Source organism: Hipposideros armiger, unplaced genomic scaffold (genome assembly GCF_001890085.2).
Source record: "Hipposideros armiger isolate ML-2016 unplaced genomic scaffold, ASM189008v1 scaffold_5, whole genome shotgun sequence".
Lineage (NCBI taxonomy): Eukaryota > Metazoa > Chordata > Mammalia > Chiroptera > Hipposideridae > Hipposideros > Hipposideros armiger.
In genome coordinates, this window is record NW_017731355.1 from 7901723 (window position 1) to 7916466 (window position 14744).

General features: G+C 35.5%; 1 protein-coding gene across 7 annotated transcripts in view; it reads left to right on the plus strand.

Moving 5' to 3' along the window:
- Positions 1-13972, plus strand: part of DDHD1 (DDHD domain containing 1) — a 72737-nt gene extending 58765 nt beyond the window's left edge. For 4 of the 7 annotated variants that reach the window (XM_019645367.1, XM_019645376.1, XM_019645398.1 and 1 more), the window contains 4 exons: positions 1593-1845; positions 2872-3063; positions 5647-5730; positions 11278-13972. In XM_019645367.1, the coding sequence (XP_019500912.1) occupies positions 1593-1845; positions 2872-3063; positions 5647-5730; positions 11278-11459 (711 nt within the window). In that variant the 3' untranslated portion in view covers positions 11460-13972. The remainder of the gene's footprint in view (positions 1-1592; positions 1846-2871; positions 3064-5646; positions 5731-11277) is intronic. The other 3 variants (XM_019645387.1, XM_019645418.1, XM_019645427.1) reach the window with 1 other exon arrangement.
- Positions 13973-14744: the final 772 nt, after the last annotated feature.

The following is a 14744-nucleotide window of genomic DNA, read 5'->3' on the forward strand; positions in this document are numbered from 1 at the left end:
GTTGCTGTCCTTTTGTTCTTCAGTCTAGTTGTGGAGGACGTCACTTCACTGGCCCATGTTGGTATTATCATTGTGCTCTTCCCAGGTGAGGCAGTTGCTCGCCGGCCATTGGACGGCTGCTTATGGCGACTCTTGGCAGCTCACGGCAGCTGCCGGCCACTCACGCTTGGCTGCCAGCCACTCACGGTAGCTCATGGCAGTCCACTGCCGCCCCACTGCAACCTATCCCGTCGCCGGCAACTCACGGCAGCCCAGCTCCAGGTCGAGCTATTGTTCACCGTCTTAGCTGTAGAGGGCACAGCTTACCTGGCCCTTATGTGGGATCCGAACCGAAACCCTGCTGCTCAGAGCTGGTGTCCCAAGCCAACTCTTAACCAACGCGCCACTGGGCCGGCCCTAAATTTTTTTTAAAAGCTATTTTAAGTAGCATTCATTCTCTGAAGAACAGCTTTATATAATTGTGTAAATTCTTTTAAAAGATTGTTAACTAGTACCAAATAAATATAATATTAACTAAACACTAAGATTTTAGAAATTTTCCCATATGTTAAAGAATCAAAACAGCTGTATTTAAGAAATAAATTTCACTGAGCTGGAATCTAATACTAGATTTAAATACAGACTGCACAATCTTGGCCAAGTTGCTTCTGAGACTGTTTCTTATCTTTATGATGCAGATGATAATATTTTACCTTGCATTTACTAGGGTTAAGTAAAATATATGTGTAAAAACACCCAGTTAGACATTAACTATCTCATTAATATACATTCATTTTACTCATTTTCTTATAACTTGAGAGTGAACTTGAGTTCATAGGTGAACTCTGAGCTTTAAGTGTCCTTTGTATAATCTTAACTTCGTTATATTATAAAGGAGAGTTCCAAACTTTTTACTATTATAAATTATTTTTATTATTCATTTTATAGTTTTTTGTGATTTTTTTTAAAGTAATGCATTTTTAATAGTTTATGTCAGAACTATGCTAGACAGTTTTTACATCCGTTATCTGTTCTTTCCACCATCCTTGTGAGGTAGGAAATGTTATCTCCTTTCTACAGCTCAGGAAACTGAGGCTCTGAGACCTTGTGACTTGGTAAGTGTCATACAGTTAATAAGTGACAAAGGCCAGAATATGAACTTGGAATTCTGATGCCAAGTCCATTGCCATTTCTGCTATATCATCTTTACTTCACATTAGACAAATAGTCTCATACCACTATCTAATTTGTGTGTTACTATATTAATCTACTTGAAAATAGAGTTTACTAAGAGCTCCTAAGAAATTAAAAATTGACCATATTTGCTGTGTTCCAGTTTACTCTTTATTGCTTCAGCTTTGTTTATGAGACTAATATAAATCTGTTCGATATCAGGAAATAATAAAAATGAATATTTTTCTGAAAAACTAATTAATGGGCACCACTAGCCTAGACTATTAAGAGTGAACAAATAGGAATACATGGTAGAAATATCAGGTTTTTAAAAATTAATTAAGGTCTACTGAGCATGCAATAGAATAATAATAAAAGAACTTACTAAAATCCGAGCATTGTGCCTTAATGTTGTATTCTTTGAATTTTTTTAAATCAAGGCTTATAGATTAGAACCTTTAATACTGAAACACTACAGCAACATTTCACCTGTCCAGATCCACTGGTATAATACTTCCAATCCTCTACCTTATGAGCTCATGAAGCCAAGCTTTCTCCACCCAGCAAAAGAACCTACCTCAGTTTCAGAGAATGAAGGTATTTCAACGATACCAAGCCCTGTGACCTCACCAGTCTTGTCCCGCCGGCACTATGGAGAATCTATAACAAATATAGGCAAAGCAAGCATATTAGGTAATTTCTCTTTGGTATTCTTTATTAATGAATAAAGTACTTTTTATACACTCATTAAATTTTGGGTACTTGGAAATACTGTGTATGTTACAAAACCTCCAATAGTTAATCCCCTATGTTTAGAATCAACTACCCTCTCCCTGTTCATATTTGAGGGCCAAAAGCCCTGAAGTTCTCTAATTAGATCAGATCCTGTTGTTTTAGAATATGAGATAATTGGATGCACAAGAAAGGGTCTGGGAACCAAGTTCCTCATTTTAATCTTGGTTCTTTCACTTACTGTGAGATCTTGGGCAAGTCACATAGTTTTTAACGCTCTGCTTCCTCATCTTGAAAGGAGAGGGTACTTGAGTTCTAAGGATGTCCCTACCAACCAGTTCTCTGATTCATGTCTTAAAAGTTTCTCAAACCGTGTCCTTCTTGAGGGCAACAGGATATTTCATTTCTCTTTGAAAGGATCTCTAGCACTGGCGCCAATGTTTGGTGGAGCTCAGTTATGTGCCACTTGAATTTGGCCATTACTTTTGGTTGCAAGGTGCCTTAATATAAAACGCCACAAGGTGGCACTATAAATAGGTTTATCTGCCGGACTCATTGATACTTTACTTTGTCATACTCACAGATTGTTTACGGTAGCTTTTTATAATATAACATATCCACTTAACTTCAGTATTGAGCATGCCAGTAGTAAATATATGCCCAGTTTCAATGGCATGATTATTTTATTAATAAGTTTTTAATCTTACTAAATACTTTACTAAAGCAGTGATCACTTGAATAAAATACAATCTTTATTACTTTGTTTGTAAGCTGTATTCCTAGAGTTTGTACAACTCTCATTCTGTTCAACTCCATTTTTATTTAGAAACCTACAGTGTAAATTGTAATTTTTTTATGTTCCCACCCTTGGAAAAACATGACTAGGGCATGGTCCCTCTGCCAGTTGGCTATAATTATAGGTGGTGCTCTTTAGCTTGGTATGTGGTGTAATTCAGCAGAATAACTGCCCTGTTTTGTGAAATGCAGGAGCTGCTAGCATTGGAAAGGGACTTGGAGGAATGTTGTTCTCAAGATTTGGACGTTCATCTACATCACAATCATCTGAGACATCAAAAGACTCAATAGAAGATGAGAAGAAGCCAGTTGCGTCACCTCCCACTACCACCGTGGCAACACAGACCCTTCCACATAGCAGTTCTGGCTTTCTTGATTCTGCATGTTAGTTCATACTGTTCTTTCCTTGAGTTTATGCTGTGTCTTTTTAAAACTAGAGAAGGGCAGAGAGGATTAGGATATTAACACTAGCGGTCAGCTCTAAAATCTAAAGCTTACATTAGCTTTTAAAGAAAAAGTGCTTTTCCGCTGCTTACATTTTTAAGACTAATCCCAGGTAAATGCAGTTTCACTCTGTGCGTTGGTGAATTAATAGTTAAGAATATTAATAATCAGGGGTTTTGGCACAAGGGTCTTAAACATCAAGCATAAAACATCTCTTTGCAGTAAGCACCCCCTGATTTTTATAAAGTAGATTTTTTTTTTAATGCAGTCTTCTCAGCCTTCAAAACTATGATGTTTCTATTCCTGGTACTTTAAAAAATTGCTATGCCAAAGCCATCCTGCTGCTAGTCGCACTGTTCCCTTCATCCAACCTCATTATAAAACCTTCAAAGCCTCGATTAGAATTGGATCCACTATATGGCTTCCGGGTCTATCCCAGCTACCTAGTATAAAGTAGGTAGTCAAGAAATGAGTGAATGAATGGATAGTTGAGCTGAACTTGGCATGAGAACGGAGCTTATTTAATTTTTTTCCAGTGGAATTATAAGTTTTAAAATCTTGCATTGCTGTAAAATACTAATACACTTAGTGTACACATATTTACTTCCAAGGGTCTAAATTGGACCCTTATTTTTAAGTGTCCAGTAAAATAAGATTAACAAGTCAAGTCCTATTTTTCCATTGACTTATATGAGGAAATACAGGTTCTGAAACTAGCTACTTCCTTTCTGTAACCATAGGAAGAGGAAAACTTTACTTTTTTTCTCTAAAAATTTTTAAATATTTCATTTCAGATACTTATAGCCTTGTTTTCTTACTATGTCTGCTACTTTAAATTTTAAAATGACCAGCATTCATTGCCTTCCATAAAACTTATTTAAAAAGGAAGTCCAGGTGTGACAGCCTAGAGGCTGGGTCTTTCTCCACAGTCAGCCCCGCTCCAGGATGAATTATCCTGGACATTCCTGAGCTGGACATTTCCTACTGGGACCAGTGGCTTTTGTTTTTAACTTAATCCTATCTGTGTCAGACTCAGTGCTGAAAATTTTATAATTGTAAGTCTTTTGAATACTGTCTAGAAAATGCATTTTAGACTTTGATATTTATACAAATTTCATATTTAATTTTCTTATAAGAGTCCTATACTATTGCTAACTTAAGCTGTCATGTCGGCTTAATATCAAAATTGTGATTATGAAAATACAAAATTCTGTTGTAGCATGTCGATGTCAAAAGCAAACTCTAAAATTCTGAGGAAAAATAATTTCAGAGAATTTTGTAAGATGATAGGTAAACAGTCACAATTCCTTGTAACATTAACTAACGCACAACAAAGATGCTGGTAAATAGGATGAATGCGAAAACAAGAACAGGCTAAGATTTGAGCCCCAGAGAAAGGGTAATGAAAATGTATAGAGAAAACCTATAGGATCTGAGGGAAGAAAACTATTTTTTAGTTTTTTTTTACTATTTAACATTAGTAATTTCAAAATGATCATAGAGAAGCCTCCTAGTTCTTCTTTCAGGACAACAGTGAGTAGAGGTGCTTAGCTGTATTGCATCCTATGTTTTGATAACAAAATACATTTTCTGTCATTCTTGCATATAAATTCTTTGTTGGTCTTAATGGTAAATTCCTTGTCAACTATAGACTTGACTAAATATGAGCTAATCATGGGTCTTAGTTACATATATTCAGCGCTAGATACAGATATAACTATTAAAATTGGATGACTACTACCACCATAGAATTCTGCCTTTTCAATCAGATCATCAAGATTAGCCTTAATAACTCTCGGACTAGCTTCAATAATATGCTCTTCTGTGTAATCCTGATTTAGACAAATTACTTAAGTCTTAATTGCTATTTTGGCTATCTCTTGCAAATGATAAAACTTTTCTTTCTTAAATCTTATTTCTAGAATTTGATCATTGTGAATAGGTCATTCTGGCTTCCTTCCTTCCTTCTTTCTGCTCATCTTGGTGGCCTCAGTTCTCCTCCATCAGCTTTATTCTGAAGCTACCTACTCTGATTACCTCGCACTTAGAGAGGAAGATGGACACAGACTTTGAATTCATGATCAATCAGGGTTGCTCTCTTTGAAGAGGAAGTGCTGTCAGTTGAAACTACTTTGTCATCAAGTTAAAGCATCTTATGTAGCTATTTTCTTTTAACAAGTCTAGGCTTATTTCTAGTGGTTTTACTGTTTCATTTTTTGTGCTCGTGTTTGTAGCAAATGGCTTCTCTTAGCAGTGTTTTGCCTCTATGTTAGAACTTAAATGAATTATAAATATTTGGGGGATATCTGGGTATTAACAGATTATGGCATTTTAAAATTAATTATGCTTACATTTTCCATGAAAGAATTCTTCATAAAAACCAAAATGTGTACTTCTTTATGTATGCTAAGTTTAGTCTGCTTATTTGGGAGTATTGCTCTAACTTTTGGCCACTACATCATTGAAGGCCATTTGTAACCATCAGCCACCACTTTACAGCATCTTGTGTTTTTTTTTTCACAGATTTCAGACTTCAGGAATCGTTCTTTAATCTCCCACAACTTCTTTTTCCGGAAAATGTAATGCAGAATAAAGATAATGCCCTCGGTATGGTATATGTCAGGAATAGCATTCAGAATACTATGAAAATGATCTCGAGTTCTTCTGCTCATTGAAAAATTTGATCAATTCTTCTATGAGATCAGCTTATAGACTATTTTATATGTATTTCCTTCCTATATTTTCTAATTTTAAATGGTAGTGTTCCTGAAATCTGACTATTGATTAGCATCTAATATGCTAAAATATATGATACTTCTATACACTCCTACAAAGAAGGAACCTTTTAAGAGAGTGGAGGAAAGCAAGCCATTTTCTTTCTTCTCTGTTGTCCTAAAGGCTTCAAAGAGGTTCACTTTTCATGTAATACCCTAGCTATAAAAGGGTTTCATAGTATAAAGAATTTAATCATTCCTAGTTATTTCAGATATCAGCAACATATTTAGGGCTGTAGGTATGCCATAGCTGATATCTGGTTTCAATACAAAATTTAATGTTCTTTAGATGGTTAAGTTCACTTTTTAAAAAATTAGTATTATTGGATGAAAGAGATATTTTCAATCTCTTAATTTTCAGCAAATTGTAAATACTACTAAGGATTAATCCTAGCACTTTGAAATTATTTTTATCAATTAACTTCTCGTTTCTTTTTCCACAATTCCTCTCTTTTTCCTTTATATATATATATATATATATTTTTTTTTTAATATTCTATTTGTGTCTAACAAAATATGTTACAGGTTTTTCTTTGGATTTTTAAATCACATCTAATTTTACAATTTCTGTATTTAATTGCTAATTTTCACACATTTTTTTTCCTATTTTCAAAATAACTCTTACTTGATACAAGTTCAAAATGGTGTTTTAGTATAGCAAGCTGATTTTTTTTGTCTCTAGCAACAGTTTGTATTGCTCTAACTCAGTGAATTCCCCTCAGGAAATGATCTTATAAAAGTGCTCATCTGGTCCCAGCTTATGTAATAGTTACTTCCATAAGAAATAATTTACTTGTGATTTTTGCATGTTTAGTTGGAGAAAGGAAAATTAATTCATTCATACATTTGTCCTGCATTCAAGCAGCCCTTATTATCTACTTTCTTAAAGCCATCCCAACTACCTAAGCAATTAGACCACTAATATCACTACAAACTGACTCAGATGCTAATATGTACAGCTTCTATTTTTCTCTTCCCCTGTCTTTATTCATTCAACAATTAGTTATTAAATGTTTACCATAAGCCAAGATACCAAGGTGTAGTCAGTCACTAGAAAAGATTCCAAGATGAAACAGACTTCAATGCTGCCCATAAAGATGTTAAATGCTTGTGTGGAAATTAAGCATTTTCTAGAGGGCATATATTCTAATAGGGAAGGTAGATAAGTACAAAAATAACTATATAGTAGAATGTGATGAGCTATATAATGGAGGTACAGGTAAAGGATCGGCAGTTCTAAGGAGTGAAAATGCTTTCACCTGGAGAAATCATAAAAGTCTTCATGGAAGTTTGATTTGGACATGCAGCGATGAAAAGACATTGCAGGGAGAACAAAGAGTATAAGCAAAGCACAGAGGCAGAAGCACGGAGTGTATAGGGAACCAGTTCGTTTTTCTAAGCAGTGCTAAACACGAATGCAAGGGAGTAGTTCTGAACATAATTGGAAAAGTTTCTTACATCAGATTGTAAGAGGGTCCAACGAATCTGGCCATCTCCTGGAGTCTTTTTGTATTCAAGGTTTATCCATAGAGCCTATATTTACCCACATGGCCCATCTGTTATCAAATTTAGATGTTTGTGTTGGGAAATTTTTTTGGCAGAAATGACAACTGATGATAAAACTCATTTCAGAGTTTTTATTACTTTTCTCATAAGGGTGGTTAGAGAATATTCTTAAATGTATTTGAAACTATGATAATTCACAAAAAGTAAATATTCCTCGAATGTTAAATATATAACCACATGAAATATATAGTCATTTAGAAGCATCACGAAAATAAGAAGACATAATTTGCCAACAAGTACTCTGAGCATAATCTTTCATATTACAAATGAATCTCTCACCAGTCGTTTGGAAACACAGTTTCCTTTATTTATACTTTAAGTATTTTTCTTGATGTCTACCTGGAGCCAAAACCCATGCAATTATGACCATAATTATTACTTCAAATAAGATAACTTTTAAGATTCATTAAGTTTTTGAAAACTTTTCTATAGAGAAGCTAAGATGCTTCCATTAAATATTGGGTTGTCGGAAAAGTCATGACGCATTTTTGCAACAAAAAACAGAAAAATACGTCATGACTTTTCCAACAACCCAATAATAGTAACATGTCCAGTTAGTACACATTATAATTCTAAAATCCTTTGTATTCATGTTATTTTTTTAATACCATATCCATGTTGACAAGCCTCGTGTACAACAGAATTCTCTGATGAAAGCACAGCACTAACTACACTTCACATTCTTACTATATAGATTGCAGACATTTGCTTTAAGGAATGGGAGGGAAATATGCCCATATGCGTGACTCCCAAAAAAGAAAATAATCCATGTTTTATTTTTTTTATTTTTTTTAATTTTTATTGGGGAATTGGGGGAAAGGGAACAGACAAGTTGCTGTCGTTTTGTTCTTCAGTCTAGTTGTAGAGGACGCTGCTTCACTGGCCCAAGTTGGCACCATCATTGCACTCTTCCCGGGCGAGGCACATCAGTCGCTGGCTTCTGGACGGCCGCTCACTGCGGCTGCTGGCCACTCACGCTGGCTGTTGGCTACACACGGTAGCCCATGGCAACCCACTGCCACAGGGACTGCAGCCTACGCCGTCGCCAGCGACCCACGGCAGCCCAGCTCCAGGTTGAGCTGTTCTTCAGCATCTTAGCTGTAGAGGGCAGTGTCACTGGCCCTCATATGTGGGATCTGAACCGCGGCCCTCTGGCATCCCAAGCCAGTTCATAACCATCGCGCCACTCGGCCGGCCCCAATAATCCATGTTTTACAACAGTATAAACAAACTGCTGATGATTGTTAAAAGCCAGCACTTGTTTCTCTCATTTTTACTTCTCTTCCACTGTTCAGGAAGCTCATTCTTTGTGCATAGAAGAATTGTAGCACTTAGGCACTTGAGTGAGAAAGGACAAAGTGATGATTTTATATTCTCCTTTCTCTTTGACCTAACTCAGTGAAAGAAATGGAAAAAAACTACCACACTGTATGGTGCCACCCATTTTTTCTATGGTAATCATGAGAAAGTAGGTCCAAGGCAACTCCAGGTAGATTTGGGCCCACTTTGGCCAAGACCACATCTCACAGCACATAGAAAGGTGCTGTCATGTAGACCCTTACTCCCTTGGGACTCCTGTGATCTACATAAACAGGAGAGAGAAGATGAGACATGGGCCCATCTGGTTCTGTCCTTCCACATTCAAAGTCAACCCAAATGTGAGGTTAACTGCATTGGCAGCCAAACTGCCTGGGGGAAACCTTGTGAGGAAGGTGAGAAACTAAAGCAGTTTCATCAGACACAAGCTGGCTATCTATTGTAATTCCCATTTTGATGGGGACAAACTACAAATAAACAGAAAGGGATAAGGAGGGCCAATCTAGTTAACAACGCTTATTAAAGTCCCTATAGGTGATAAAAATAACAAGGGCAAAAAAAAATAAAATAACAAGGGCCTAAAATATAGAACAATAAATTTAGCATTGGAGTGTCTAGTATCTGAAAGGCAGTGTTGCACAACAGTAATAGCATAGTAAGAATAAATTTCAGGTACATAAAGCAGAACTAAATGACGCTTGTAACAGGAAAAACCTAACTTTCTTTGACTTGAAAACAACAGTTCAACTTAAGACTGTTGGACTAGCAAGACATTCTACAGTGCCATTTGAAAGTGAGTTCTTAGAAATGATCACTTGGTGGTCTAAACCGATATCAATGCATATGTTTCCCATCTCTTCTGTTTTTCCTCTTACCTCTCCTTTTTTCTTTGTAACTAACTTCACCTTGCCTCCTCTTCATTGTGCTTGAGAATTCCAGTTTCCTCTTTTTTCATCTTCCTGTCTGTTGTGCCAGAATGTACCTACAAATCTAACACAGATGTCCCATGGAATACAAAAGATAAAAGATGAGTTCCACACATGGATTTCAACTATTTCTGACTTACTATGAATTAGCTTATTAGTTTGTAATTCAAATAAGAAAAAAAGCAGTTAAAAAAAAAACTGTAAAAAGCCTATGTCAATATGTCTTACAAGTGTTTTAATAACCTAATTGGAGTCTATGGTGTTCAAGTATAAACCTTATCTGAAAATGTACAGATAGATCCATGGACATTTCTTGGCAGAAAAACACAATTGAATAGAAAAATAACAACTGTAGATGCATTTTTAAGTCACCAAATGGGATTGTCACAAAATAGCTGTTTAAGTATTAGCTAAACATTTGTATGAAATTATTATCTAGAATGATTAAGGTTTCCTACATGTGATTACCAAATTCTCAGTGTAAAGCAAAACCCAGCTTTTTCTCCAACCTCCTCCTTAATTGTTGCCAGTTTTTACTTTTCACATCGTCTGGCATCCCGGACAAAGAACAGACTTAACAGACTTTGCGTGTCTGAGTGGTAGTGATTTGGGTATTTTTTTATTTTGAAATAGACCCTTCAAAATACTGTGTGGCTCACTGACAATTTTAAAGGCGTTCCTGAAGATCAAAATATTACTTTTCTAATGTTTTATCTCTGAGGATTTATTAAATGAATCAGTTGAAATTCTCAAGTAGCCCTAATTTGCTAAGGTGATTTTTCTCTAACAGGTATTGCAAGGACTTGCTGTGCATTTTAGAAAAGATTGACTGAATTCTTTGATGATAGCACTTAATAAATGTTATAAATGAAGTCCTTTCCCCCAAGTAGCACCACTCTTCCTCCCAGTTTAACTTTCCAAGCCACACAGTGGATGCTTTTATTGAATGGACATTAAGGACATTAATTAACATGTTCCAGGCACATGTTAGGCCCTGCTGACTGGGCAGAGCCTAGGCTGCCTTTGACAGTTTCCACCAAGTGGGTAAGAAAACATTGTAGAACTGTAAAAAGATGGTTCTCTTCAACAACCCCCACAGAGCTAGTTGATACATAGGGCCTCCCCAGGGAAGGAGCCTTTGAGTGACCTGTTGCACTCCCACAGGCATCATTCCATGTAAGCATGGCCCGTAATTCTTCAAGAGGGCTGCTTTCCTTATTTTACACATTAGGCATAAAGATTAAATGGGAAAGCCAGGATTTGAGCCCAGTTTCTTTACCCCAAATGTACTCTAGGATACCAAGTAAATTTGTTTGTTGTCTTCTGTTATTATTCCATATTGACCTGGGCACAAAGGAAAGGACTCACCAAATAGAAGCCTGAGGAACTAAGGCTTTTTCAAGTGTTTTTTCCCATACAATAAGAGTAGAAAGTCACTTTAAATATATATGTATATGCATATATTTAGGAGAATCACTTCTATTAGCTAAATTTTTATCTTCAACTCTAGTTAAGTCTGTATAGAACCTATCTTACTGTAATATTTATTCATCTGTTTGATTTCTTTTTAGTGGAATTGGATCACAGAATTGATTTTGAACTCAGAGAAGGCCTTGTGGAGAGCCGCTATTGGTCAGCTGTCACGTCACATACTGCCTATTGGTCGTCCTTGGATGTTGCCCTCTTTCTTTTAACCTTCATGTACAAACATGAGCACGAAAATAATGCAAAACCCAATTTAGATGCAATCTGAACTCTCGAAGGACATTAATGGCCCAAAACTTGTTTTTTTCCTGTTAAAATATGTACGTGTGTCAAGATACGGAGATTTCAGGTTTAAGTATGTTTCAGTTTTGTTTCGGGCAAAAAATATTTGCATTTAAAAGCACTTTATTTAAAAAAACAAAACACTTTTTCAGTCCAAAAGAAGTTATTTACAGTTTTCATCGTTTGAATTATGAATCTGACGGAACCCCCTGCAGAGAATCAAGCAAGACCTGAACATAAGGAAGGTTTGAGTGATCTGCAAGGTTATAAATCACAATCTAATTTCTCCCAAATATAAAGGCATATTAATGGGTTGATCTAATGTATTAACCAAAATATGTTATAAATCTAAATGGTCAAGGTCTAGTGTATTCTATGTAAAGATCATGAGGTATCATTGTTTTAGATTTCTATGAAAGCTTCCATTTCCACAATTCCTTTGAAAGAAGAGTATAACGTATTTAAAGTGTTTTGAATTTGTTTAGAAAAACTAATGCTAAAAAAGAAAAAAATATTTGAACTACTGTATTTATAATTTATTACCTCTAACTAATTGCTTTATTTCTGTGTATGAAACATTACTTTTTAAAAATGTTTCCTTTGAACAATATAAGAACCACATTTTTTTTCCTATGGTGTTAAGACCCTTTTTTCTCAGAACTTCATCTTTGTACTCTTCAGATGAATATGTAGACACTGTGGCATACTTTGAGTATTTTTTTTTCATTAAAAACTGGTAGTTTCACGCAAATAATACTAGTTCAATTATTTTGAAAAAATATGAATTTTTTATTATGTCTCATGTACCTCATACAGTTAAAGTTTTCTAAACTTAACAGAGTACTCCATAATAGGTATAATTCATTAACTTTATTGGAAAATTTAGTAAATCATCTTTGGAGTAAGGAGTTTGACAACTATTTTAAATATATAAACATCCATGTGCCAAACATCATATATAAAGGGATGGAGTGCCACTAACAAATTTTTTTTAAAGTGTTTAAGAAAACATAATTGAGACATAAGACACAATAGATTCCAAGGCATTGGGAGAATTTTCCTCAGCTGTGACTATTTCCACAGTGCTTTTCATCTGAGGAGCTCAAAGTGCTTTAAGATTCAGTAATCTATGTAGTAGCTCCTCGAGGTAAGTAAGTGAGTGTTATTCTCATGTTACATGTTAATACAATACACTAAGGCACCAAAACATTTAAAGTGCCTTGAATTAGCTTACAGAGCAAATCAGAAGAGCTCAGATTGAAGCCAGACCATATTCTTTTCTATGCTGTTCAGTGACTGATAATTCACGTTACCTCTTAGTAGTTTGAAAACAATAACAACAACAAGTTGCAATTCATAATTTGGAGAAATGACTGAAGCCAATATTTTACCCTATTTGTCTTATACAGTCTTGGGTTCTCACACACAAAGGAAGAGCTAACTTAGAGGGGATCAGTAGCCATCTCTGCCACAAACAACCCTCACTTCTGAGTGGCTTCCATTAGATTCCACTTAAGGTGCTGTCTTTGCTTATCTTACAAGGATTTTTCTTAGCTTCCCAGTAATCGTCATCTAACTGGGTATAACGTTGGTCAGTTGCACATCTCACCTTCTCCTTTCTTTATAAGATAGTGGGATCTGTGGCTTACTTGTAGGTTTTATTCATCACCATCAGTCCTCTTGTCTGTTTTGGCCTTGCATTGGATTTGCTCAACATAAAGCACTTCTTTTTAGTGTTTAAAAGATCCCAAGGTTCCATGACCAAATATGTGACTCAGTAAGAAACTCTTGCTATAAAAGGCTTTTGATGACATGTTAGCAAAGCTGAAGCAATCTCTTTTGAATTTAGAGATTCCTGTGAACTCAGGTCATTTTCATACCCTGTTTATTTCATAGGTCTAATTTAGTTCTCAGGAAAATTAAACTCATGACTATTATTAAAGGTACTTGAGCATATGTTGCTGTGGGTGGTGTGACACTCAAATGCCTAAGAGCTTTAAGGAATTCATTCTTCGTCACTAGAATGTGAAGAGCTCTTTTTACCTGAGAAGAGTGAAAGTCTATCAAACCTTTTAATTTAATAGTGAATAAAATATATCCCCATAACTATAGGAATGTATCTGCTTCCCTTTTTTCATATTGAGAAAACAAAATCAAAGCCACATGGAGTTGATTTGAATTCTTGAAAAGAGAAACATTCAAAACCCCCTTTTCAAAATGAGATATTCTGGATTACTGGACAGGTGTGTTGTTTTCAGTTCATTACTTCCTCAATAGAGATGACGATTTTGATTTCATAGTCCTCTCCTTGTTTCCATGTCTCTGCATGTTATCATGGATTGTACTTGTATATACTCAAGTAATATACAGAGTATGTGTAATTCTGGCTTGATTTAGAAGCTAAGTCAGTTACTGAGTAACATTTTGCAACTTTATTCCAGCAAGTACTAAATTGGCCAAAAAGTTCTGTTTTTGATACCATTAAAATTTTATTCTCTATTTTGTGTACATGCTATGATGATTCTTCTGAGTACTGGTCAGATCATTCAGTTTTACTCCAGTTAGGTTCCCGGGAGTTATTTAAACTTAGAATAAAGACTGTTTTGGATTACATTTTACTTTATTTTTACTTCAGAATTAGCCTTTGCTAAAAGCCTTTTGTTAGTTCATAACTTTATTTTCAACAGTATTTATGCTTATGTTATAATCCAATGTTACTGTATTTTAGATTATAATTACAAAATGTACTCAGTTTTCCAGTAACTACTCCTTTATATGTGAAGCAAGCCGTAGGAATCTTATGTTTTACTTCTTTCTAGCGAACAGCATCTGTCGGCCTTTGGAAATTCTCTCACTGAACGTGTCCTACAGAAGCCCTCAGTGATGTGTAAACATTCATTCTCATTCTCTTTCCCCTGTTTCCTTTTGGGGGCTTAGCATCCTGGTATACAAGGCATTTATTTAACACACGATACATATCCCAGCTTTATTTCCTCAAAAGAGTGGACAGAAGAAGAAAAATCGTCAGTGCAGTGTCTCCACCAGTTCCACCATTCATTCCAGTGATGGCGCTTGAGCGCCTTAAAGTGGAGTTAGACCAAACCTAGAGATTTCATTGTAAGACTTATAGTAGAGGAAAAATAATTGAATTGCTTTCTGATTAATTGGGTTGGTTAATTTTTCTGTCTTCTCAGCCACTAATAAGGAAGGCACTTGGACAATTGAGAAGACTAATTTGAGTGTCTTATAATTGTTTTTGAATAGTCTTGTT